This window comes from Cololabis saira, chromosome 9 (assembly GCF_033807715.1).
Source record: "Cololabis saira isolate AMF1-May2022 chromosome 9, fColSai1.1, whole genome shotgun sequence".
Lineage (NCBI taxonomy): Eukaryota > Metazoa > Chordata > Actinopteri > Beloniformes > Belonidae > Cololabis > Cololabis saira.
The window spans coordinates 12,781,655-12,808,938 of NC_084595.1; the positions used below are offsets into that span (position 1 = coordinate 12,781,655).

The 27,284-nt window shown below is 40.5% G+C and overlaps 1 protein-coding gene across 1 annotated transcript in view; it reads right to left on the minus strand.

Moving 5' to 3' along the window:
- Nucleotides 1-27,284, minus strand: part of unc5db (unc-5 netrin receptor Db) — a 338,445-nt gene that overhangs the window by 15,756 nt on the left and 295,405 nt on the right. Inside the window, exons 13-14 of the mRNA XM_061730512.1 lie at nt 12,960-13,187; nt 2,097-2,246 (exon numbers count right to left, since the gene is read on the minus strand). Coding sequence (XP_061586496.1) covers nt 2,097-2,246; nt 12,960-13,187 — 378 coding nt within the window. The remainder of the gene's footprint in view (nt 1-2,096; nt 2,247-12,959; nt 13,188-27,284) is intronic.

Here is a 27,284-nt window from a genome sequence, read left to right on the forward strand (position 1 = left end):
AATCGATTAATCGAACAGCCCTAGTGGACTGATGCAGTCCTGAACACTTTGAGATGAGACATCCTAACTGCTTTGGCGCACTGTGTTTGTCAATTCATGTGATTTAGAGATAAGGATCACTCACATTTTGGGGAAGATGAATGCAGAAACCAGTCACTTCCACAGGGTTCACTTACTTTTTCTTGCCACTTTTATAGCACTCGGAAACTTCAGTTGAGTTGTAGATTTTTAGAGTTTTCCACTGAGGAAATATGGTAACTACACTCACCTAAACCGATCTCTAACAGCCTCATTGCACTTTTACTTGTCATGCAAATTAACTTCCAGATGTATGGTTCTAGTAGCTTCTTTTTTCTCTTGTTGTGGTGTAGGATTGACTTGATGTGTAATTATGATAAATAAACAACATCATCTTCATGGTAATTGCAAACTAGAGTTAAATGTACATTCTTTGCATGTACATTAACCGTCAGAGAATGGATAACAGTCCATAACTGTCATTTATCACTATAAAACTGTATGTTGTGACAATCCGAAGGTGCAGTGGGTTGCTGGATTGATGACGATGACTCGTCGAGCACAGATGGTTGTGTATAAAAAGGAAGCTCTGTGCCTGAAGATATGCATATTTGAGGAGGTTTTGGAGGAATATGAGAAAACTCAATTTAGAGGAAAAATCTACATAAGAACTCTGGCCTGGGGCGCTGGAGCGATCACAAATGATGGTTTTCCTCACAGTTTAGCAGATTTATTAGACATATTTACATGAAAATGTAATAAAAAAGGCGGCTCATCGTAACAGGAATAATGTTAAGATGTTACTTGAAATGTGTAAATCCAAAAACTGGTCTCATTAGTAGGGATCCAAACTGAAAAGCTACTCAAGTCATATTGTATGAGGATGATTCAATTTTCTTTCAGAATAGTTGTTGGGCAGCAAAGATCATGAAGTTTAACAGCCACCAGTACACTGGTGTCTGAACTAGGACAGACCCTACAAAGTTGTGACAGCATTCGTCTCACTGTAGGAGGAGGACAGCCTTCCTTTCACTCAGGAACATGTCGATTAGCACAAATGTTCTGAACCATGAACTCCAGGATTAACCCGCCCGATTCCAAGTTCTGCCATGAAAGTTTTTAACGCCACTTTCAAAAATCTGAAAGTGAAAGTAAAATTAATAAATAAAAAAGGTTTATATAAAAGGCAGAAAACTTTGTGATAAAAGATTCTTGGGGCGTAAAATTACACATCAATCTAACAAACTATAATAGAAAACTGTAAACAGATGTATATCTGAAGGGCCGGTTGAACGGCTGAATAAAAACCAAACTAAAGACATCAATATTTAGAAATGTAAACGACTGATGTTCAACAAAGCCTATTGGCTCATTAATAATGGGATGTAGAAAACATTTACCAAATTTGAAGCAGATTGGCCAGTGAATGGTGCAGGAATAAACATTTTAAATTATTTCCCCCTCACGTCCCAGAATTTAAAGGCAAGAGTTTCCTTGTGTTTATTTTATTTATCCTCGCTGTGTATCTTACAAAGTCGACTGGCCTCATAATGATATTTCTATTCTATTTATATATATATATATATATATATATATATATATATATATATATATATATATATATATATATAGCCTTTTAATTCAAAACAGCTCTAAAAAAGATCCGAGGGGCAACATGCCAGCAAGTTCCTGGGATGGACAAACAACTTAATGCTGAATGTATTGGTGGCAATCAAACAATAAACCATTATAACGATGTAAAACGATTCTAAAACACTGACTTTGATTAGACAAAATGTTTTTTTTATAAACTCATCTTTGTTAATCTGTCAAGACAAAACCAGAAATTTAAAACACAAGAAAAGAGAACCAAAACAATATTCACTGACGTATGACAAGTGTTAAACAGAAACTGAATTATGTTTCGGTTCATGGAGTTCATGGATTTACTTTGAGTATAAAAACAACAGCGACGCAGATTAAGCTTTGCAGAGGCCACGCTGTGATTCTAAAACAACCCTGTTCAAATGATTCCATTAGCTTGTGTTGTGTGTTCTTGTGTGAGGTCTTGTGATCACCTGACATGTGGTGAAGGGTTTGATGCTCCACAGGAACTGGGGAACGTCCTGGATGGACACCTGGAGGCTGAAGGTGTTCGCTTGGAAAGGCAACATCTTTGGCTCCTCGAGGAGCTGACCCCCTCTGGTTCTCTCTGCAGCCACCACTCCCTGAGGGGGAGGGACGTGTGATGATGATGACAAAAGAGAAGAAGGAGAGAGGGAAGAAAGGAAAAGAACACAAGGGAAAGGACAGAGAAAAGCAGATGAAAGGTTAGGAGAGAAAAGATGTTAGGACACATACAGAACAGACAGGAGGAAGAACGTGGAGAAAAGGAAAGGAGTAATTAAATGAAAAGTGGGAGAGAACAGAAAAATAAATAAGGATGGAAAAAACGGAAAGGGGAGCAAAAGAAAGTAAAGAATCAGTAACAGTATAAGAAAAAGATTGTTACTTGATTATTAGAAAGAAATAAAGAAATAAAGTGAAACCACTACTTGATGAAAATGCACTCCGTACTTTGTAATGCTCCTTGGTACTCCCATACTTTACGTATTGTGTTGAAGTTTGGGGAAACAGTTACCAATGCACAATTAATCCATTAGTCCCGTTACAGAAACGAGCAGTGCGAATCATTCACAAGGTTGGATTTCTAGAACACACTCATATTTTGTTAATTCAGTCAAAATTATAAAAAATCCATGATCATGTAAAACATTATACATCAATAATCTTATTTAAAGCATTCAACGAATTACTACCAAGTAACATACAAGATTTTTTCACAATTCGGGAGAGAACTCATAATTTGAGAGGTTATGGTGATTTTAAAATACCTAAAGTTCGAACCACTGGTAAAAGTTTTTGTGTGTCTGTATTTGATGTGAGTCTTTGGAACAGTCTGGATATCCAACACAAGCAATTCCAAAATATCCACAGATTTAAATTTCTATATAAACATATGGTCTGGTCAAAGTATAAAGAGAGTGGGTTATAACACTATGTTAAATCAACTTTGGTCTTGAAATGTAGATGTGTACTTGTTGTTCCTCATTAAGTTGGTATGTATTGTCCATTACCTTCTGGTACAGTTGTCCTTACCATTGCTTGTACTTATTATAAATGTAAATTAACAGTTAACTGTCACCCGTGGTGACAATATACATTGTTCCTAAATGTACACACATTGTGGTTATGAAATACAAATAGGCTACTGTAGAATCATTTTATTATAATTTGATATAGGTCTTTTGTTTTCTTCTTCCCACTCCCTTTCGAGTGTTAATGAATTAATTTGAATATTGAACCTGCACGTCTGCTGTTAAAAGGAACCCTGGTTATTAAGACATGTAGTCCCTGATTAGCCACAATTGTTCTCTTATACTAAAATATGTTGTTAGAAACACATAAAATAATCTAATTGCTTTAAAAATCTACAATGTTTATCACATATTTTAACCTGCGGGAGGCGCCATGTTTTACCTGCGCAATGCATTCTGGGGGCGATGACGTAGAGCGGTGGCTCTGGGAAGATAAGCCCCATTAGTTTAACTGGGACAGGTATCTAAAACATAGTTGAGCAGCATCTCCCGGCCGTGGAGGCTGACGAGGGAGCCCATAAGACGTCTCGGTTCAGGCAAACTGGATCAAAGTTCTGTGATGCACGGGAGATCTGCAAAAATGATCAATGTCGTGCGCATCTTACCAGTGCATTAGGCTCCTGCATAGACGGTGTAGCCTACGGCGTAGACGGCGTAGCCGGGGCTTTAGAGCCTGCAGCGCACCGCCATCCGCTCTCGCCGCCGCCGGGATGGAGATGCCGGTGGGCAATATGCACGTTTGGGTGGGCATAGCCCACCCCTGCCCCCCCTAAAACCGGCTTCGGTGCTGGGTGATGACAGACCAGCGGCTGAGGGGACTGGCCCGGGACTTTGACGAAACGGGAGGCGCAGACTTCGCTTCAAATAGGCAAGAACATCTTTATTTAATTTAATGACACCAGATCTGGCTGGGGTTTATATTGTAGCATCGGCTATCTGCTAGTTGAAACGTGTGGTCGGTTAGTCTATCTGAGTTTTATGGTGTTTTTGTAGTTCATGCTTTATGGTGCAGTACTTTTTTTTTTTTTTTACTTTTTTGTAGGTGCGCCGTCACCTTAATGTTTAGCTGTGTTTTGATCTGTGTTTCTGGTGCGCCGTCACCTGTTTAGCTGTGTTTTCATCTGTTTCTGGGTGTCAAAACAGTGGACGGGGGTTAGCAGGAGCCACCGTCTGACGTCACTACCCAGAATGTAAAAAACAATGGCGACCTACGAGTTAAATTATATTTTCAAATTTTATAAAAACAAAGACATCAAAAAGGTTTTTTTATATCACATTGTTATAATTGATACCAACATTTATCTTTTAAGACCTACATGTCTTAATAGCCAGGGTTCCTTTTAAAGGTATTTGCTTAATTTTCTGTTGCACGCAGGTCACTTACCGTATATTGTAAATGTTGTACCGCTCGAAATAAATATGAACCGAACTGAACTGAAAGAATGAAACTCAGAAAACCCTTTTCATTTGAGGTAACACTACATTTGCGTATCAACACAAACACCTGCTCCTAATCCCTTCCTGTGTTGCATCAACTAATTGACTCATCTCAGAAATTAACGCACAAGCATGCTGCCATGAAGTGACGTCCCGTCTCCGCTGAACAAATCTTACAAGTGCGCTCCTGCATTAGCATCACATTTGCAGTTCTGACGTGACGGATTGAAGCCCGGGCCTAATGCCACAGTAACGCGTGTGTTGGGGGTGTGGGGGGGGTATTTGGGCAGACGTCCATCTCTCAAATTGAATTTTTGATGATGAAAGAGGCCTTTGATTGTGTCTTGCAGGTATTCATCTGTCATCAGAGCTCAGCACGGCGGTGAACGGCTTCACATCTGGCCTTTTCTATCCTCGGCCACCTAAATCACCAGAGGAACAGAGCTGTGACTGACAGCCGGCCACACTGACTGATACTGAGGAAAGTATGCGTGCTTGTTGTGCGTGTATGACGGCTTGCAGGAAAAGCATCCCAAGGGCAAACTCTGTTTTGTTATTGCTGTCAATGCTGCAGATAAAATGCAGATGAAAGACCGGGATTATATGTGACACAAAAGAATCTGCAGCTCCCCGCGGTTGATATGCCTCGGTTTTCTTTAAGACTCGTAGTTTGAGAGCGGCCAGACAACTGTGTGACGTCAGTGCCACTTCTGAACTCATATTCTGTGGAGAGGGAAAGTTCTTGATCTCCTGTCTGACACCACGCAGATCATCGGTATGCATGTCTGAGATCCATTTTTATAGCGGCGGGAATGTTGTAATGTCAAGCAACAAAGTGAAAAAGAATATCAAAGTGATAGAAGAACATTTTCAAGATCCGAAAGTCCTTAAGATCATTGACTTCATAAACAATGTGGAGCGATGGTTGGATTGGATGAACCAAGGTGAGCCAGAATATCACAGGGGTGAATCTCTTTTCCTTCTTACTTATAAAAATACATTAAAACAAAACTGTAAGGACTGAAGTAGATGCTCAAGTTTGAATGAATGAATGAATGAATAGTTTATTTCGGTTACATTACATTATGCAACCTAACTTGTGTGCATGTAACTAACAAAACGTTATCATACATATTTAAACTAATCAGTTTCACACAATGAACAATAACACACAAACTCTGTGTAAATGAAAAAAGAGTAGGCTGAAGCCGAAGCTTATTTTTGCTGATCCTGTACCTTCCAAAAGATAACCCAGTTTATAAGTAATGCAAAAGAAAAGAAAGAAAAGAAAGTTTACTCTAAATCGCTCTGCATAATTAAAGTATATTCAGATCGTTTTGCATTGTAATCCTTAATTATTTTGTCTTTCAATATTTTTTTAAAACTCAACAGAGATCTACATTATTTCAGTTCATCACGAAGTCCATTCCATAATTTGACTCCCAAAAATGAAACACATCTGTATTTAACATTAGTCCTCACATAACATGTTTCAATTATAATTTGTTTCTTTTAGTCTAAAGAAATGTTGAATACAAGTAGGAAGGCTTTTATGCTTAACTCAAAATAATATTTCTTATGTTTTTAAATAAACAATATCTATGAATTTTAATGTACCTGACTCTATAAATAATTTATTAGTAGTATCGCGATAAGAAACTTTATTTATTATTCTTATAACTCTTTTCTGGAGTTTAAGTTGAGTTTCATTACATCAGAAATCCATGGTCTTAGCTGTGTCAACAGCGTACGTCCTTCTGGCTCAGTCTCAACGGAGATGGGCTTGTGAGCAGGTAGGTTGTTTACCACAAAGAGCGGGAGGCATGGACATCGATGGATACTGAAGAAGCAAGGCGCAAAAGCTGCACTGGATGTTTTTAATCACTATTAGTAGTAAGCTGTACTCCGACAGGAAGCAGATGTTTGTCCACTTTGCATCTGTTTGGTGGCAGGACAAAGCTGAAGGACTATCAACAGCACTAACACTAATGCCAACACATGGGAGAATGTTAATGTGTGAACTACTTCAGGTCATAAATCATTCATTTTTAAAGGTTAAAATCTGTTTAAACCAACCAAATGTTGGTAATAAATGAGTCTATTTTCCATGTCTTTGTTTTCAGTATAGCAGCAACTTCTAACAAGCGAGTGTTACTTTTGGCACTTCAAAATCTCCTCGTAAGAGAGGCTGCACTCCGGATCCATCCACGAGCGTGGGAGAAGACTGTGGAAACTTTTTCTGCAAATCGTGAGTTCCAATCATGTGGGCATTGGTATGCTGGTGTCATTGGCAATTTGCATGAACGCAGCTCTCACAAATCACTTCTGCGAAACGGGCCCCTGGAGATGTCATGTTGTCTCATTTGAAGCTGTTATGATGCCATCTGCGAGCAGTTTTCTAAACTGTTCCCGATTTGCCGTTTAATACATAAAACATTCGGCGTTGCACGTTTTGGATCTGTCGTTGTCTGAAAGGAACGAGGGCAATTATGCGACCCTTCCCTGGTGACCCTGAGCTGAGGCTAAAGAATAAAGGTAAAGATTAACTGGCGAGGTTCTGGTGGTGAAATACTGAGATAATCAGCGTTTCCATCTGAAAGCTGTGTCCTTTGGAATGAACATACTGATTGACGGGTATCATTTTTGCTCATATCTTCTCTCCAAACTTCAATTTTACTGTCAAAACAGTACCATACTGTAGTAGATTAGAATTATGAACTAAATGTTCCTCTGCTAATTTCAAGAGCTACGGAAGAATAGTGTTGTTTTGCTGTTGCTTTTTATAAATGTATTTCTTCCATTTTCATTAATGAGGCCACTATAATTGCATTGTGGCTCGTGCTGAGTTCACATCCTCTGTGTGAAATAAGATGGTGTATTGGCCTCATGTGGCGTGCACAAGAAGCCTACACATGCTTTTACATCTAAATTATATTATTGATGCTAATTTAGCACTTCTCTTGTTAGCTGACTTGAGTGCTGAAACATAGACAAGGGTCCCCCGGGGGTCCGTGTTTCTTACAGTTTTCTGTGTGTCACAACTGTCTTCAGAGCTCAGCCCAGTGAGGTATTGATTATGGATGTTTGGTCGCTCATTATAAACCCACACTTTTGACTGATCACACCATGGTCTTTAAGGGACATATTGCTGGCTGGTGGTTATTTTACAAATACAGTGATTGATGCTCTGTGTCTTTTATTTTTTTCAACTTGGAATTGTGAAAACACAGAACACGATGATTAAACACTCAATGCTGGCCTTAGTTGTACAGGTTATCTACGGAAGAGGATTAGGATTTATTTTTTTTTATTGTGCACTTTGAAAAAATAGTCAAAATGTTGAGAAAAAAGTTGAAATGTCGAGAATAATGTTGACATACAATATCAAGAATAAAGTTGAAATTTCATTAACATTATTCTCAACATTTCGACTTTTTTGTCAACATTTCGACTATTTTCTCGAAATTGTTCTTCCACATTAATCTCGACATTTCGACTTTTTTCTCGACATTTCGACTTTTTTCTCGACATTTCGACCTTTTTCTCGAAGTGCATAATGAAAAAAGAATCTTCCTCCTCTAAAATATTTTAATTTTTTTCCTGCCTGGCCCTAATACTCTTCCGTACAAGAGCTGACAGCAGAATTATGCAGGATCTATCTTGCCATCATATGTTGAAGATGTCTCCCTTTCACAAATATTTGCATTGCACAGGCTCCCCGCTGATCCTGAATCTGCTCCGTGACTGACTCAGTGCTGGAGCTCAGAAAACCCTATGCAACTATGCTGCAAAACAGAGATGAGCCCGAGGGACGACGCAAATGTCTGGCGTCTGCTCAGCAGACTGGGAATTCAGACAGAAACGCAGAGCCGTATTTCAGGGCCAGCTGCTGCCGACTGCTGCCACGAGACGGGGGGGCGGGAGTCGGTTACGACGACCGCCGCCATCGTTCCTCCGTCAGTCATGTCTCTCCGGGGAGGAAGGGAAGCTTGAGCTCCCTGATACTCGCTGGTGGGATCGCATTGTTCAAAAACCCCTCACAATGGGTCACTGAAGGATAATCACACCAGACATGACAAGAAAAAGAAAAGAACGTCTGCTTAAGATTTCAATGGCAGTAATTACAGTGTGGCAGCTCTTGTCTCAGTCTGATAAAAGCGCCAGAAGAGCAGCTGTGTTTCCCAGCAGAGACAAATACGCATCTCCTAATAGCTGACAAGATTTTTGATTCCTGCTTTTTTCTCTTTCCTTTTATTATATTTTAAGAAAAAACTTAGAAACAAATCTAAATTTGAAGATAGTGGGAAAAAGAGTGAACAAAAATCAAACGTTACATTTAGAGTCAGTAAGGTCAAATTACCTTAACTATTCTTTGAGAGCTAAAAATGAGTAGTTAAATACATTTAGCAAAGATCCACTATAGTTTAAATGTGATTTTACTTATAAGAAGCCTTCAGACGTTACTGAAGTTTGAAATTACTTTCTGACAAACAATATTTTTGCTTTCTGACAATAATCCAGACACACATGAAATAATGCTCCCAAAATAATATTCAAATGAAATCAAACTTTCATTTGAAAGTGAAACCCAACAGCTCAGACTGGCAATAAAAGTGGCATCTGATATGTAAGTAGCCGCTCATGGTGAACGGACAACTCTGTACGTGGCTCAAACAGAAGTCCTTGAAGGTCACGCTACAAGAAGCAGAAGAACGGAGGAAAAAAATATGTTGAGGCTGTCTTGGCCTGGCTGCAGTTTAGTGTCGGGATTCGTCATATTTGCAAACACGTTTGATTATCTGGCATCATCTGGAATGAGCAATGGGCAGTAGAAGCAACACAACACCAGCTTATACATTTGAAAAAGCAGATGTGGTGGCAAAGAGTTGAAATATTAAAGTGACTATATTTTGCTTTCGGACCTACTGACTACGGTAAAGGTATTGCTCCTGTGCAGGGCCGTCCTTGACCGAAATAGGGCCCTAAGAGAAATGTAATTTGGAGCCCCCCCTGCCCCCACACCTCTCCTCATCCCAAATATATCATAGGTATAAAATGGGCGTATAGCAACATGCCATTTAATTAACTTAAATAAATATTAAATAAACTTCAAACTGAAGTAAGTAAGTATTGAATTAAAATCTTCAACCGGAAATAAATAAATATTAAATACACTTCAACCTGAAATAAATAAGTATTGAATTAAAATCTTTAACCTGAAATAAATAAATAAATATTAAATAAAATCTTAAAACTTCAATAAATAAACTGTGAGGTTAAATCAACCTTTGGACTTGTTCTGTCATTATGAAACCGTCACATGCTTGGCTAACAGAAGACACGATCTATTCAGGTCTTGAACTGTCCTGGTGACAGCTGACCATCATCCTGTGACAGTTGACCACTGTAATGTCAGAACTCAATCACACGTTATCACTTCCACCCCATTGTCTACTGTCTAACTGTTTACTATGCATTGTCCTTATATGATCAATTCCTGTCAAAGTTTCTTAATAAAAGCATCTTCTAGAGGGAGGATCTTGGGGGAAGCTCAGGAGTTCTCAATGAGGGCCACGTGCCCTGCACTCCTCTGCTCTCCCCCCTCCTGCAGGAGTGCGCTAAAAACCCATTCCAAGGTAGTCTCTGTGTCTTTTCTCATTATGAATTTATGTAATGTTGATTTGGACCCAACATAAACAAATCCGAGTCACAAAGCCATCAATTACTCATCAAAAGAAAGTACCACCACCTCAATCCCCCACAAAAAACTCAAAGCAGGTTTAGCAGGTCTGAAATCAGAACTAAACATGCATGTGTGCCTTTTACAGATGCACATCTCTATGTTCTGGATGCAAAGTCATCAATGAGCTCAAAAACTTCTTAATAACATTTTGATATAAAACTACAGCCAATATGTTCAAATTTGTCACCTATATACGACCAACTGGTCATTTTACTACTCTTTTCAACAAACGTGAATGCAGAGGGGGTTAACAAGGCATTCAAAAAATGTTCATCAGGACTCCTGGAAATTGGAGGATCAGTCTAGATCAGTCTAGACAGAGATTCGTGTCTAATGAGTTGCAGCTCAGGTGTTTCTGCCACAAAGTTTAATTTCAACAACCTACCCACCTTTAAGTGAAGCACGAGTTTCCAAGTGTTTTGTATTTTTTTTTCCTCTTGCCCGCTCCTGATTCTTTCGTGATGTCTTTTGGACGACATGTTGAAATCTCACTTTCTGCAGCTCTGCAAGAGCCTGCCTGCACATGCACCACTGCTGATTGGTCAGATGTCAGGTGCTGCCAATCATTGCGCGGCCAGATTAGAGGTCTCTTTTCTCTCCTCCGCCTCACGGTAGCGCATATGTGCAATGGATGCGCATATGCGCTACCGTGCAGATGTGTCCTCTCTCGCAAAATGTGGCCCCGGTTGGAAGATGAGGCCCTACACACAGCGCGTGTTCTGCGTTTAGGGAGGTACGGCCCTGCTCCTGTGTACAAAACACTTGAACATCATCTCTCTGTAATGTTGCAGGATGTGGAAGTTCTTTGTATTATCGTGTTTTCCAGGCAATGTGATCCACGACAGTGAGAGGTTCAGCAATCATTTTAAAAGTGGAAATGCATGACTGCGCAGCAAGGGCTGTTTTCCATAATGCTGGATCTGTTTTCAGTCGCAGGGGAGAGTTGGCTGAACTGTGGCAGCAATGGAGCCAAAGTATTTGTTTTTTTACTTTGCAAATCTTAACAAAGGACTGTTTTATGAACAAGGCCAACTATGGATTTGCTGAGTCACTGAGTCAGTGTTGTTCCAAGGCTAGAAACCAGAAGTGTTAGGTAAACTCGATATAGTTTACAGCTGTGAAAAAGGTTAGAAAATGAGAGATAGAGGTAAAAGAAATTAAGGTGAGCGTTGGCACCTTTATCTGGAGTTCTCACTATGTGTCAGATAGCTACATTAACTGTTGGAGGATCAGTTTAAGCTCCAACTTCATGATAGGAACCTTCCTTGCACGAGGGGAACCTTCACAGTTATTGCTCAAAACAATTAAACTGTACCAAGACTAGCTGGAACAATCGCACAGTGACTGGTCCAGATGATGTAAGAGTACGTTGAACAGCTGAGTACAAAGTCAGGGTCTGCCATTACTTAAAGGAGCATGAGGCTCCTTTTAAGAAATGAGACTCTATAGCGCCACCCTTCGCCACGACGGCCGTTGGGGGTACTGCAGCCAACAGCGAAGCCGGCACGGGAGAACGGGGAGAACGCGCATGCAGCGTCATGTGACGTCACATCCGCAGGACAGCGCGGGAAATTCCGGCCCGGAATTGCAGCACATTTTGCAGCACACAGCCTGTTCAAGGCAACGGAGAGATACACTAGAGGGCTCATTCGTTTTGGTTTGGAACGCTTCATCTGACATTATTACTAGAAAACTTAAGACGTATACAAATTTTTTTCATTAATCCTGTCTCAATCCTGCCTCATGCTCCTTTAAGAAAAAACTAATGAACAAACAAACAAAAACTCCTTCAAACAAAACAGTTTGTGAAGGACTGGAGCAGCTGTGATGCCCAGGATTTATATAGCTTATACACAGCAGAAGAAGTATGGGATGTGATTCACTGGTCTACTGCCCACTGGTAAGACATTTAAAGACACCATTTCAGCCATCTGAATCTGAATAGTGAATACAGCCAGACATAAAACCCCCAGAAAGTTATATATGTTAGTTCCAGGACTCATGTCGCTAAGTGAGCCCTGGAAAGTTTGGTCAAAATAGGCCTCATGAATGAGATCTTCATCTTGCTTTAATCATGTCATCCAAATTATTTTCCATAAGCTCCAGGCCCTACTAAATCAAAATATGTATTAACAATTTGTAGTCATACTTTCTAATGCAGCTACATTTTAAAATTAAAGCTGCAAGCAGCGTTGATCGGGCCCTCGCACTCATAACAATATCACTATAAAAAGTGACAGATTTCTCCAGACACCATGTGTTACAGTGTATGTTTTTTTTGTCCTGACGAAAGGTATCTGATTCTGCAATTTCACTGTCCTAGAACAAACCAGTGATTTTTTTTATGATTATTTTACCTTCTCATTCGTAGGATGGCAGCTACGTTCAAGTTATGACCATGATACACAACACAGTCAATAAGGACCCATATGACAATAATATGTGCAGATTTCATTATGATTGGATGAATGAAAGAGGAAAAATAGCACTACCTGTACAAAAGGAAATACTGTAATAAATGAAAATGATAATAAAAACCCTGAATTCATGAGCTGAAGAAGAAGAGAGTATCTATATATTATCAATTATATCTCTCTCCCCACCTGAAAGGCGTGTGGCGTGTCGTCTACGCAGTAAACCCGCAGGCTGTAGCTGATGGAGCTGGTCTCCATGCTCCCGAACACGGCCAGCTTCAGCCTCTTGACAGCAGCCTGCGTCAGCGGCTCGCCCACCAGGGCGTACGAGCCCGGCTGCTCCAGCAGCAGGTGACAGCTGCTCGAGTCCATGAGGCAGTAACAGGAAGTGGACTCCTCGTCCACTGACATCACTTCCTGGAACGAAGAACAAACATAGCCCAAATGAAGACCTTCACAGCAGAGTAATTATACAAAGAGTTCCATCTGTTGAGATTTTAAGGCATTTTTTTAAGCTGAGTCAGACACTGACTACGTTTACATGCAGTCAAAATCCGGGTTATTGGTAATATTCCGGTTACTGAAACATTCGGAATATTCCGTATACATGCGTGAGCAAACAGTTATCCCTGTATACATGGTAATTAATCATTTGGGATATCTGGATCAAACCAGCGACGCACGGAGGACGTGATGACGCAATTAGCGTAATTTCCGCTTCTTCTTCCTGTATCCAAATTCAAAACAAATGCTGCTTCGCGCAACTTTTCGCTCACCTTCTTGTAAATCTCACTATCCCGGTACTTTCTACCGTCTACAAGTGCAGAAATGTTCATATCCTTCATTACATTTATGAAGTGATTAGTCGTCTCCTCACTCCAAAAGTGTGGCGTGGTCTTGCGTTTCTCCGTGTTTATAAGAACTTCCTGGACTCAAAAGACCAGGATTCCTTGCGAACAGAACATGCGCAGAAAACAAATTCATGTTCCATTTGATGGGGATATCCCGTTTGGCGTTTACATGACCAAATGTTCAGGTTTTAAAAGGAGTAACCCAGGGGTCATATTCGGGTTTTTAAAAACCGGAATATGAGCAAATTCGGGTTATTCAAAGGGGTTATTGGTGTTTACATGGTCGTGCAAATTCGGGTTATTGCCAACATTTGGGTTTTAAAAGGGTTATTGAGTGCATGTAAACGCAGTCTCTGTTGGTATTTTTTGATATGAAACGCTGACAGCAGAGCGCCCTTGTGTCTCTGAAGTCAAAGCTCTGACTCATCTTATTACAGCGGTCCTGCTTAATGTCAAATTGTCAAAACTAAAACTATTTCAGCGTTGAAAGTGTCAAAACTCGTCAGCTGACACTCATACAGCCTCATTTATGTCCATGACAGGTGTCAGTTCCAACAATACCCATCAAAGTTGTTACTTATTACATTTTTGGGGGGGGTGTACTTATATAATAGATATCATAGTTTTGTTTTTTACTCCCGAAGGACCTGCAGGTTGCAATCTGAAAACAAAAGTCCATTAAAAAGTGAAAACAGTTGTGAAACTCATCAGTGGTCATCATCACAGGAAAACAACAGAGCTCAGTGCCAGTTACTCAAAAAAAGAAAATTAAATTCTGGTGTAATTCTGTTTTGCTGTCAGTTTATGAAGTGTGCGTGGAGACACAACTGGTGCAGGGATATGGGATCTGTGCACACATAAGTGCTAATTCCCTTAATTAAACTACAATTTGTCCATGATGATGGATTTAAAAATAATCGATCCTCTCTGCAATCAAGAAGGTGTGTTGGTGCGTGCAGGAACCCAGAGCCGTTTCAGGCACATAGAAAACTTACAGTTGTGCATGTCAACATTTAGTATTGGTTCAGTTCCAGGTTAGGATATACTGCACGACCAACAATTGAAAAGCAGCTAATATCTGCTGCCTAAAATTGAGTAGCTCCAATACTGATCTCATCAAGTAGCCCTTAGTTGTATTGATGACTTCATAAGCTTCTTTCCAAACAGATTTGTTTCTGTAAGAGAAAAATAAATAAATCATGGTATGATTTTCCCTTCTGGCTCTGATCTGTCATTGAATGTAGCAGCTTTGAAAACAGCTACAGAACTCAATTTGTGTCTGGATTGATTCTGTCCTTGGAGATCACCTAGCTGGCAATAACAACTTTATCTAAAATGTCAACTTATCTCCTATATCCCATCCCAAACAGACTCTTCAAGAAGATCTTTCCTTTAATTAACATTTCCATATTGATGTAATCAATCAATCCTTATTGATAAGTTGTTTGCACCAGGCTTTTAAGGTTACTCTAATTACAACTCTATTTAAATAAACCTAATCTTAGTCCACAAGTATTAGCCATTAAAGACCTGTAAAATCTATTCTTTATGTCTAATGTTGTGTTTATTAGGGCTCGGGCCCTAATAAAATGAATTGTACTGAACTACTACCAGCAAATAAGCAGTGTCAGAATTTTAGCTCTGATTTTTCCTCTGCAGGGTGGCTGGACTTTCCCTTAGAGACAGGGTGAAAAATTCAATAATCCTGGAAACTTGGAGTAGAGTCGCTGTTCTTCCACATTGAGTGGAGCCAATTAAGGGTGGTTCACGCTTCCGGTCAGGATGCATTGAGGCCTTCTCACTTTTTGGAGAAGGGAGACCTACAGTAGGACACGCTAGGGGGATTATATTTCTTGGGAACACCTTTGTGTAGCAGGCACCTCCTGATTGGTTCCTCCTGGGGAGTGGGATCTCTGCACTTCTATGTTTAGACTCTGTTTAGTGGTAGCTAATGGATGGATAGATGGATGGATGGATGGATGGATGGATGGATGGATGGATGGATGGATGGATGGATGGATGGATGGATAAAATTCAATTATTATTGGAGCTGCATTGAACACGTTTTGGTTTCTGCCTGAGATGCCTAGATATAATATGATTTTGTGAACTAGTACTATCCTCCTGAGTCCCAGCAACTCATTTTTGTCCCCTGTGGGAGATATAGCATCTCTGAACGCTTGTAACTGTAACATTACTGAGAGTTCTGCTACTGTAGGTCTGTACCAAGAAAAGACCCGGTGTTCACTACATGAGATGATCAGGAAGAACTAAATAAATAATGCTTTTGAAAAAAAAAAAACTGCAGCATTATTTGAACCACAATACTTAAAAATAATGAAATTTTTCTGGGTCTCAGGAATGCAAACTGAAATTAATCAAATTGGATCATAATGTCAAATTTGTGTCATTGTGAAGATACCTCAGATAACCTTCTCCAGCCTCCATCAAATTTATTCTTTAACAAAAGAAAAGAAAGAAGAAAACTTTGGCTGTGTACAAATCTGACTTTGTGATGCCTCTACAGCCCAAAAGCACAAATAAAAACCATCACACTCAAAAGTGAAATACTTAGCGGATGCAGTCAGCAATGCATCTGCTTTTATTTTCATAACTGAGTATTTAATGAATCCCATTCATAAGGAAAGCAAATGAGCATCCTCAGTGCCTATGCAAAGCATCTTGGGAAAGCAGCGTAACCAGGCAGTGCATGAAAAAGCTGTCTATGGCCCAATTTTATTCAAATTATTGCCTCAAATGCTAGGGCATTATCCAACTAAAATAGACGCTATTCTCCTTTATCACTGCATTTGATAAATAAGGGAAGTTCAGGTGAACATCGCTGTCAGACGAGACTGGGGAAGCAAATTCATCTGGACGCAAAAGTGATGGGACATGTGTCCTCATGGAAACCCCAATCCAGAGGTGGGTGTGAACTAGGGATGGGCGGTATGGACTAAAAAATGTATCACGATAATTTCTGGCATTTATCCCGATAACGATAAAAGTGACGATAAAAAAATACCAATTCAACTCCACCTTTTCAACTATAAATCTATCTCGCTCTCAGATCCGCCATGTTTGTTACACAAAAACGTCATCAACGGGAATTTATCTTTCTTTCTTTCTCTTTCTGGCTCATTTCTTTTTTTCTTCCTTTCTTTCTCTTTCTGGCTCATTTCTTTTTTTCTTTCTGGCTTCCTTCCTTCCTTCCTTCCTTCCTTCCTTCCTTCCTTCCTTCCTTCCTTCCTTCCTTCCTTCCTTCCTTCCTTCCTTCCTTCCTTCCTTCCTTCCTTCCTTCCTTCCTTCCTTCCTTCCTTTCCTTCCTTCCTTCCTTCCTTCCTTCCTTCCTTCCTTCCTTCCTTCCTTCCTTCCTTCCTTCCTTCCTTCCTTCCTTCCTTCCTTCCTTCCTTCCTTCCTTCCTTCCTTCCTTCCTTCCTTCCTTCCTTCCTTCCTTCCTTCCTTCCTTCCTTCCTTCCTTCCTTCCTTCCTTCCTTCCTTCCTTCCTTCCTTCCTTCCTTCCTTCCTTCCTTCCTTCCTTCCTTCCTTCCTTCCTTCCTTCCTTCCTTCCTTCCTTCCTTCCTTCCTTCCTTCCTTCCTTCCTTCCTTCCTTCCTTCCTTCCTTCCTTCCTTCCTTCCTTCCTTCCTTCCTTCCTTCCTTCCTTCCTTCCTTCCTTCCTTCCTTCCTTCCTTCCTTCCTTCCTTCCTTCCTTCCTTCCTTCCTTCCTTCCTTCCTTCCTTCCTTCCTTCCTTCCTTCCTTCCTTCCTTCCTTCCTTCCTTCCTTCCTTCCTTCCTTCCTTCCTTCACGTACGTAACGCAGAACCATAAATTCGACATTACACAAAAACGTCATCAACGGGAATTTATCGTTTTTACCGTGAGATGACAAATTCTTACCGTGGGGAATTTTTTTGACGGTATATCGTGAACGGTAAAATATCGCCCATTCCTAGTGTGAACTTCCCTTTTATAAATCATCAGTTACCCAATTAATGATGGACAAAAATTACAGCTCCTGTCTGAATTTAATGATATGTAGATTTTTACGTGTAAAAGTCAACAACAGCACTGCTTTGTTTTATAACAATACAATATGATTCAGCTTGAAGTTCAAGAACTATTTCCCAGTCTGCAGTTTTTATTTCAAAAACTTGAGACGACCTCAAATACTCAGAAATAATAAGACCTCATCCAGGCTGGAGTTGCTCCAGACAGCCTTCAGCTGTTATTCTTTACTTTGCAAGTAGAGCTGCATAGATATCACAGCAATAAAAGTGTGCAAATTAAATTCTGCATGCAGTGAATGTGCTCTTGCATAATGAGGCAGGTAAAACAATGTGCGGCAGGTTTACAACACACAGCTAAAAAACCCACACAGGTTAGCAGGAGTCTCGGGAGAATGTGGAAAAACCGTTTCTTACATGAGTGATGTTGTTAGTACCCAGCAGAACAAAATACAGTCATTATAAACAATCGAGTGTTTTATTTACGAGACAACAACAGCAGCCGAAGAGCTCTTCATTACTTCTGGCTGGGATGAAAGAATTTATTTCTTTACCTCTCCTGGAAACCTCACTTCAACTTAAATCTACTCAAACAAAAGAGGATAATAATATAGATATAGATAGACCCAGGATCAGCCAGAATGAAAGCTTTCAGTCTGACAAAACCAGACAAAGAGGAAAAGAACAGTAAATACTCTCTTAAATATGTTCACCAGGTTTTCAAAATCTTTTCGCAAAATTGTCATGCAGTGCATTGCAATCTCCTACCTGGCACAGAGACAGGATTTGTGTGATGATACGATTTAATGACGAGCTGTGAGACCGAGCAGCATGCAAACGCACAGCTTGTGGAGCTGTCTTTGCACTCTTACAAATAATTACGAGTTGACTGGCAAAACTCCAATTAAAAGTCATGCTGGCAGCACTCGTGTCATGCATGTCAGCATGTCTGCACGCGTGCACTTACTGCTTGTTTGTTTCATTACACCACAGGCCACATGACAGTACCTTTCTTTGTAGCTTTACCTCATTATGCTTATTTCTGAAGGTTCAAAGTTCTGTTTTTGACCCTTCGGAAAAGCAGTGGAGATAATAACAACAGCTGGGAGCGGCATAACAGCAAAACATCCTCTCTTTGTTGCAGAAGCACAAAGACTTAGTGGTAAGATTGATTTTTTTTTTTTTTTTAAACATTGTAGCTAATAAATATTTCATTACTTTTCCAGGAAACTCAAATGACCACAATTTTGGGTCGAAAATAATTTGCCCATCTGAAAAAATCTTAATTGGAACAACAAAACATTTTGACGTCATGTGAAAGCTGCCAAAAGCGAGTTTAGAGGTGACGCTTTTCATGTTTCCATGGTGACACTTGCTTTGCACTGTGGACATGATTGCTGACATGACTAGATTCTACAGAAGAAAGCCACGACTCATGTTTCTAGCCAGAATGTGGACTTTCAAGGTTTCTAAGGTATTTTACAGTTTACTTTTGAACATGTATTGGATAATGGACACTGATATCTGAACAGTTAACGTGAAAATATGATGACATTGTTGAGGTAAGTGTAATGCCATTTCACGGTCAGTTCTTTAAGGCTTTCTCCAGTCAGACGTTTTCAGAAAAGCTGGCTGCAGCCTGAAACAGCTTGGAGAATCACGTCCATGAAGTTTTGTGATCACACGCTTCTGAAAGGCTCCAATCCCAAAACACAAGGGCCTCATTGCATGGCATTGTGGGAAAAAAAAAATCAAGAAAAGGATCGCTGATCGATTCTTACTGGGGTACGGTCTCAAACTGCCACATATTCATCCCTTCAAACACTAATATGCAAATATAAACATAGAGCGACATTCACAACTATGAATAAAACTATGTTCATAAACGTTGTCAGGATTTTTAATATGACCAGCTGGCGGTTTTACATCCCAACTGAAATCTGTGTGAATCCCGTTAAAGCTGCAATCATAAGTAGCAGGAAGCATTAGGAATGCCAACCAGTTCCTTATAAACCAGACATGGGCAAACTACGGCCCCCGGGCCACATACGGCCCGTTACGCTTTTTCATCGGGCCCGCCGGACTCGTCCAAATTATAATAAAAACCTTGTTCATTTTCCACCTTTCCCTGCAATGCCCACATTTCCCCAATAGATGGCGCATGCGCACTCAAACACATTGACCGTTGTTGGAGTGGCGGCGCGTATTTCATTTAGTTTCATGTAGCCATGATGATAGGGATTCAGAGAGCGCACGGCCAGGATAATCCATCCATGATTTTGCAGGGTTTAACACAATTAAATATTATTGAGCTTGAGTATTTCGTTGAGAAATGATATGTTTTGAATCTTGAAAGTGATTCCATTCATTTTTTAATAAATGTTGATTTCTTTAACTTTGTACCTTCGATTCAAACCGTATTAAAAACTGAAGTAATCTCCAGGTTGGATAAATCCAAATGCGTACACTATGCTATTTTAATCTATTTGCATTTTCTTCCTTCCAGTATTGTGCAAAATAGTGTGTAAACGCTATATCTTGCATATTCCTTGAGACAAAATTATTAACTAATACACATTTGAAAGACAATCTTCAGTGCAAATCTGTTAATAAATCGGGTTGTACATTTATTTGCGCGTTCTTACTGTGCTATGAGGTTCGCTCACACTACGTGCAATGCTTTAGTATGTCCAGCCCAAACACTCCATCCAAATGCTCCTGGCCTCTGTCAAATGTTAGAACGCATTGTGGCCCGTGAGTCAAAAAGTTTGCCCACCCCTGTTATAAACCCGTCCCCCATCCCGTAGGACGAGGGACATGAGGCTGCTGATTTTAGGAGTTCAAGCATTAGAAGCCTCACAATATAGACTGAAGTTGTTACCCATGCTACAACATGTGTGGTTCTGAACATGTCAGGGTTCAGGAAACAGAAGAGGAAAATATCATCGTTATTCTTTGACTGGAATGCCACATGAGCATTCCAGGAGGAAACGTTCCCATCCCCGTGAAACCGAACGATCCTTTCAGTTCTGGGGTTTGGCTGGAACTGTGTCGCAGCTCGTGAGGATTTAAACAAAACAAACATAATTGCATAAAACTAAAACACACTGGGACCAATTTAGCTACTGCTGGCAAATAAAGTTTATCATCTCAAATATTACAATCAGTGCTGCTCTGCTTCGCTGCTAAGAGATGAAATGTTACCATTTTTTGTTCGGCTGCATTCATGTCAGCTGCTGGGACTCCTGAGAATACCTTGTGTTTAGGCTGTGTCTCTGTATTTATGCTTCCCGCATCCTCATCAGTACAACTTTACACGCTGCATCATGGCAGTGAATGATAATACAGTGTAGCCGGGACTCTTGAGGACTCTTGCGTCAGTCTTGTGCACGATGATGACAGCTGAAATGAGCGTATTTTAAGCACTATGCATTTGCAGGTAATACGCCACTTCTAACCCTTCTGTCTCTTTTGAGGTTAAACCGCTTTCCAACCAAGAAGCCCAAAGGATCGCTATGCCCTTTTAATATTAGAGGAAAATCCCAAAGTGACACGATGTCCTGAATTCATACATATTTCTTCTACTTTCTTTCTCTCTTTGACCGACAACTCCTGTACAACATGAGAAAAATACCCGTTTTCAGGTAAAATCCAGAAATAAAACTTTCAACTTCTGCCATGTTAAAGCAAATCTACAATCCGTTCAGGATTAGAGTAGACAAACATGACTGAGAGAGTAATAACTACAAAGTGGCTAAGAGCAATGATACTCTTTCAAGCAAGAGTTCTTCATCTTGAATAAAAACCCTCATACATGTGGGGCACCAGACAGATTACATCAGATTACACGGAAAAAGAGGAATCGAGAACACATTTTGTAATTTTGCATCCATTTATGGACAACATTCATCAATTTTAAAATGGGGGTCGGCCTGTTTTTGAGCGGAAACACCTTCAGTTTGACTTGAGTACAAGTCAAACAGCAGACGTTTATCGCAGATGCAGAAACGTTTTGATGTGTTTCAGGTGAAACACATGTCTCTGGTTTATGCAACAGGTGCTACGCTCTGATTTATTTAAATTGTAAAAATCTGTAACAAAGCTTTGGAAATCTCTTGAAAGAATGCTTCACCACTGGAATAAAGGATTGTTTAGAAACAAACACCCACCCATGTTCTCTATATAGCTGATATGCTTGTTCAGTCAGATTGAGATATAGATACGAAGTGAGGGATAAAACAGAGATATGTTACAATAAGGGCTGATCCTTTCTTAATAATTAACTCCCTTGTCCTAACCTGTACGCACATTCGGATACTCGGATATCTGCATATTCATTCCTAAAGGTGGACATCCGGTTTTTATTGTTTAGTTTAGTTATTTCTTAATTCACAAACAACACAGCTGTGGCCATGGACATGCCCTGCAGCTATGCCTTAGGTCTCTTTGGCTGTTCAAAGAAAACAATGTGCCAATGCAAAGAAATAAAAACTGCAGGGTCATTCATTTTCATACATTGTTATTTCATCCGATTATCACCCATCATATTCCCAGGACAAATGATCATTGTCCTGGGAATACCATTATCCCTGAACTTCATCTCAGTTGCTAGTTTAAGAGGTAATTAAAAATAAAAACACCTGCCTAAAATTGTACAATGAAGTGGTGATGTAGACTTATGCCAGTAGAGCCAAAAGGAAATGATTATATAGCCTCTAACGTTCGCTACTTTCTCATGAGCTCATGAACTCTATTATCTATTATACATCACTAGTCAACCACCATGAACTTTGAATGGACAGAGATACCTCGACATACTAACTGCGTTTACATGCAATCAATAACCCTTTTAAAACCCAAATATTGGCAATAACCCGAATTTGCACGGCCATGTAAACACCAATAACCCCTTTGAATAACCCACATTTGCTCATATTCCGGTTTTTAAAAACCCGAATATGACCCCTGGGTTACTCCTTTTAAAACCCGAATATTCGGTCATGTAAACGCCTAACGGAATATCCCCATCAAACGGAACATGAATTTGTTTTCTGCGCATGCTCTGTTCACAAGGAATCCTGGGGCCTCATGTACAAAGGGTGCGTACGCACAAAAACATGGCGTACGCCCTTTTCCACGCAAACGTTCAGATGTATCAAGAGTGAAATGACCGTGGAAATGTGCGGTGCCCGACGCCAACTTCATGGCTGGCGTACGCACGTTTCCACAGCTATTGGTCCGTTGGCGACACTTAGTGGTGATGCTGGGAAACTGTTAATAATGTGAAAACAATTAGCCCTCAGAGTGATGTGCACATCAGAGACACACTGATGAACAATTAACACATTCGACTGTCTGCAATTATATGAGTGGATATAAAAGCATGCGCAAAGTGGTGCAGAAATACCGTTAACAACAATGGCAGCTTTGGCAGTGTTAGAAGATATCGCAAATGGCGCAGTAAGAAGAGAAAGAATATTTAGCCGGTTTTCCTAATGTAATCGGAGCTATCGACTGCACACACATGGCTATAAAAGCACCATCACTGGATGAATATGTGTACGTTAACAGGAAGCATTTTCATTCCATTAATGTACAGATTATATGATTAATTTATGTTATTTGTGGAGTTATTTCTCGGAAAAAGGGGCAGATCAGATAAGATTCTTCTTCTTTCTGCTTGCTTTTCATTCACGAGTTAAGAACATTTGTATTTGTATTGAATTATTTTATTTTTTTGAATGAAATAAAGAATATTAAAAAAAAATTTAAAAAAATGTCACAGGTGTCAAACTGAATCCCAGAAGGACCGGTGGCTGTTTTAGATGTTTCACTGCTTTAACACACCTGATTCTAATTAATGATTGTCACCAGCTTGTCATCAAAGTCTGGATAGTTCTGTTGATGACACAGCTCCTTGTATCATGGTGCAAATAAACAGGGAAACCGGCCCTCGAGGGCCTATTTAAATACATTTGCATATTTAAATGGAGGCGTGGACAGGGAGGAGTCTGGTACTCCTACATGTGTGCTCAATTCCACGTTGATTGGGATGTACAAAGGAAATGTGCTTGGATTGGTTTCATAGATCTGGATTTTTTTGTGCGTAGGACGTTTTCTGGATTTAAGCGTACGCCATGTTTCAGTAGGAAATCCACGCAAGTCTTTGTACATGAGGCCCCTGGTCTTTTGAGTCCAGGACGTACTTCTAAACATGGAGAAACGTAAGACCACGCCACACTTTTGGAGTGAGCAGGAGACTAATCATTTTATAAACGTAATGAAGGATATGAACATTTCTGCATTTGTAGACGGTAGAAAGTACCGGGATAGCGAGATTTACAAGAAAGTGAGCGAAAAGTTGCGCGAAGCAGCATTTGTTTTGAATTTGGATACAGGAAGAAGAAGCGGAAATGACAGTAATTGCGTCATCACGTTCTCCGCGCGTTGCTGTTTTGATCCAGATATCCTGAATGATTAATTACCATGTAAACAGGGATAATCCTGTTAGCTCACGTATGTAAACAGAATATTCTGAATGTTTCAGTAACCGGAATATTAGCAATAACCCGAATTTTGACTGCATGTAAACGTAGTCACAGTCTTTCTTTTTTGCAAACATACAAAGTTAAAGTTACCTCAGTTTATCTTTAGGGAACATATACGCTATAACTTAAGTGAAATTACATTTTTGAGCCTTGTCAGAGGCTTAAAAACAGCAAAATATTCTGAAGTAGCTCCATTGTTCCAAAATTAATTGCATTTTTCTGCAAACACATATCCCTACTAATGCTAAGGGTAATGTAAGGTTTAAATTGAATTTACATCTGTTTGTTTAATAAATGGCTATCAGAGCTGCATAATACAGTTCCGTGAGATTACATTCACCAATTATATTTGCCTATATTCACCGTGAATTGTGATAAATTGTTTTGGTTTAGAAAAATGTCGCGGCTCAGCTTGGGATGAAAACACTCTGGGAGCTGGGGGGTTTTACTTATCACTTTGGTTTGTTTTTAATCTGTTGTTAATTTATTTTTCAGCACTTTGTGACTTGTGTCTGTGAAACGTGTTCTGATTAAATGTTACTGACTAAAAGAGCATGAAAAGGTGTGCTGAGTTCTCCTCCTGAGCTGCAAAAGTGTCCTGCATAAATATAAACCTCCGTTCTGTTCTTCCTAATGAATACGTGAGTATGGAAGCAGCTTTCCTGGATGTGTTTGCTGTTGAAGTAACTTAAGTAAAACTAAATAACTAAATATAATTTTATGTATTTTTCTTATCAACTTATGATGCCACTGAAATTACCTTCAACTAAAGAAGAGTGTTTGTTCCCGTGTGTGCTTTTAACAGCATCTACAGCAGAAACATGACTACGATCAAAAGCAGACAATGTGGCCAGCAGGTTAAATGCTGGGCTCTGACGACAACCGCAACAGCCAGCGTCGTTTATTATACGGACCTGTGTCATGTTTGACAAACCTTTACGTCAGATTACCGACCGGCTGAATACTGTCTTCTTTATAAGCTCTGTTACATGCTCTTCTTCTTAAACACCCTGTCTTGTTATCATAATGCTGCTACTGCTTCTGCTGTTGCTGCTGCTTAAAAGAAAAAAAAAGCATATAATGTAAGGTGACAGCAGCGACTGGAGGATGTCATGCCTTTGGAAACAGGGTTTAGCTCTCTGGGTTTCATCCAAACCTTCATTACTGCAGGGGAGGAAAAATAAAAGGAAATCAAGGATTTAGGAGAAAAAAAACTATAATTCCTGTTGAAAAGCATCAAAGTGAAGTTAACAAGGAGCACATAATGTCAAATGAGAGCTGCACGGCTTAAGTTGTGTTTTGTCATGTTCACCAGAGAAGCAGTCCTCATGATTATCCTCCTGACTCTCTCACATCTGAATTCAAGACTTCATGCCTTTTCCTGACATACTAATCAATGCCTTCCTTGTTGAAACGATTTGGCTTGCTATTGTAACCCCCCATCACCTCCACTGCCAGTCTCCCCACTGACTGACAGCAGCTATGACTCTTGCAGGCGATTACAAGCTATAATTGTTTCTTTATTGTCCTCTGGCCAGGGCAGCGTTGCTGCTTCCATGTGGCTTTATGTCACCGGCTGCAGCCGTGGAAAGCATAAGGCTGGATCGATCAGGACACCCGCGAAGCCCCAAACTCATTTATGGCTGACACATCACACATCACACTGACTAAGTGTACCTTTTACCTCAAAAAGCACATATTTAAAGATCATTGAACAGAAGGAAGGAGCCAACCATCCACTCATAACCATCCATGCAAGAATATGACATGCTCATTGATTATATAATGGCCCTTTTGCACTAGTCCCACCTCAGCTTGGTTCTACCCGCCACGGCTCCGTCTTGCGCTTTTGCACTAGGGGCTGAGACGGGCAGAGCCGCTCCAAGCAGATACTTTTTCTGTAACCATTCTGCCGAGGTTCTAACCAGGCTGAGCTGGGACTATTTCTTACGTCGCCACCCTCCACGCCACTGATTGGTCGGGGGGCGGGGCCGTCGGATGTTTGACCCCGTCCACACGTAGCCGGGTATTTTTAAAACCGAATATTTCCCCCCTCCGTTTATAAAAAAATTTGCATCCACATTACATCGTTTTTAAAAAAAAAACCCTTCCACACGTAACCCAAGATCTGCGTTTTCGACCACATTCATAAGCATTTCAAAACTGTAGATAATCTGCACCTCCGCGGCTCCGCTTCCCCGGCAGGCGCGTCTCCTTCTCCCCCCCGTGCCACGAAGCTGCCGCGTTATCGACGCTACGCCGTAGGGTACGGCGTAGGGTGTGCGTCGCCGCGTACCCTACGGCGTAGGCTCTGCGTTGGTGTAACGCAGTAAGCGGTGGTCAAGACCAGAGACCATTTATTTAATAGCTTGGAGAACAGATGCTGGATCATCTGTAGTTCTGTAGTAAACAAAATGCGCACGTCAGAGCAGATTTATTGTTGTTTTGGCGCATAATGTGACGTTCGAAAACGCGAAACTCCGGTTGTGTGTGTCTAGACGCATCTACATAAACGGAGTTTTCAAAAATCTTCACTTTGCCCGGAGTTTTTTTAAACCTTCGTTTATTTGCGTTTTCATGTGGATGACAGGTCAAAACGTAGGAAAATATCTCCGGTTTAGCAGATATCCGCAGATATCCGGCTACGTGTGGACGGGGTCTGAATCAGGAAGCGGGAGTCAGCGCGAGAGCGACTCGCGGCTCGCGGCGATTTTATTATAAAGCGCAAAACGTCTGTTTGGTGATCCAACTCTGAGGTGCAGATGTTCATAAACCTGGTGGCTGACGAGGAAATTAAAAAGGGATGTAGACGGGCTGTTTTACTCTCAGCCGCTCGTGGCTCCAGCTGATTTCTCATCAGCGCCGACATGAACAAGCGGTTGTGCAATCGAGCACGTCACAGCAGCTTCACCCCAACCTGCCCACTTCTCACCTGGCTGTGGAAAAACAAACGGGGACAAAACGGGTAGAGGCGTGACGAGCCGAGTCGGGCTCAGTAAGTACTAGTGCAAAAGGGCCATTAATGTATCTGAGGTAGGGTTGCCACCCGTCCCGTAAAATACGGAATTGTCCTTTATTTGAGAAAAAAATGTTGCGTCCCGTATTGAACT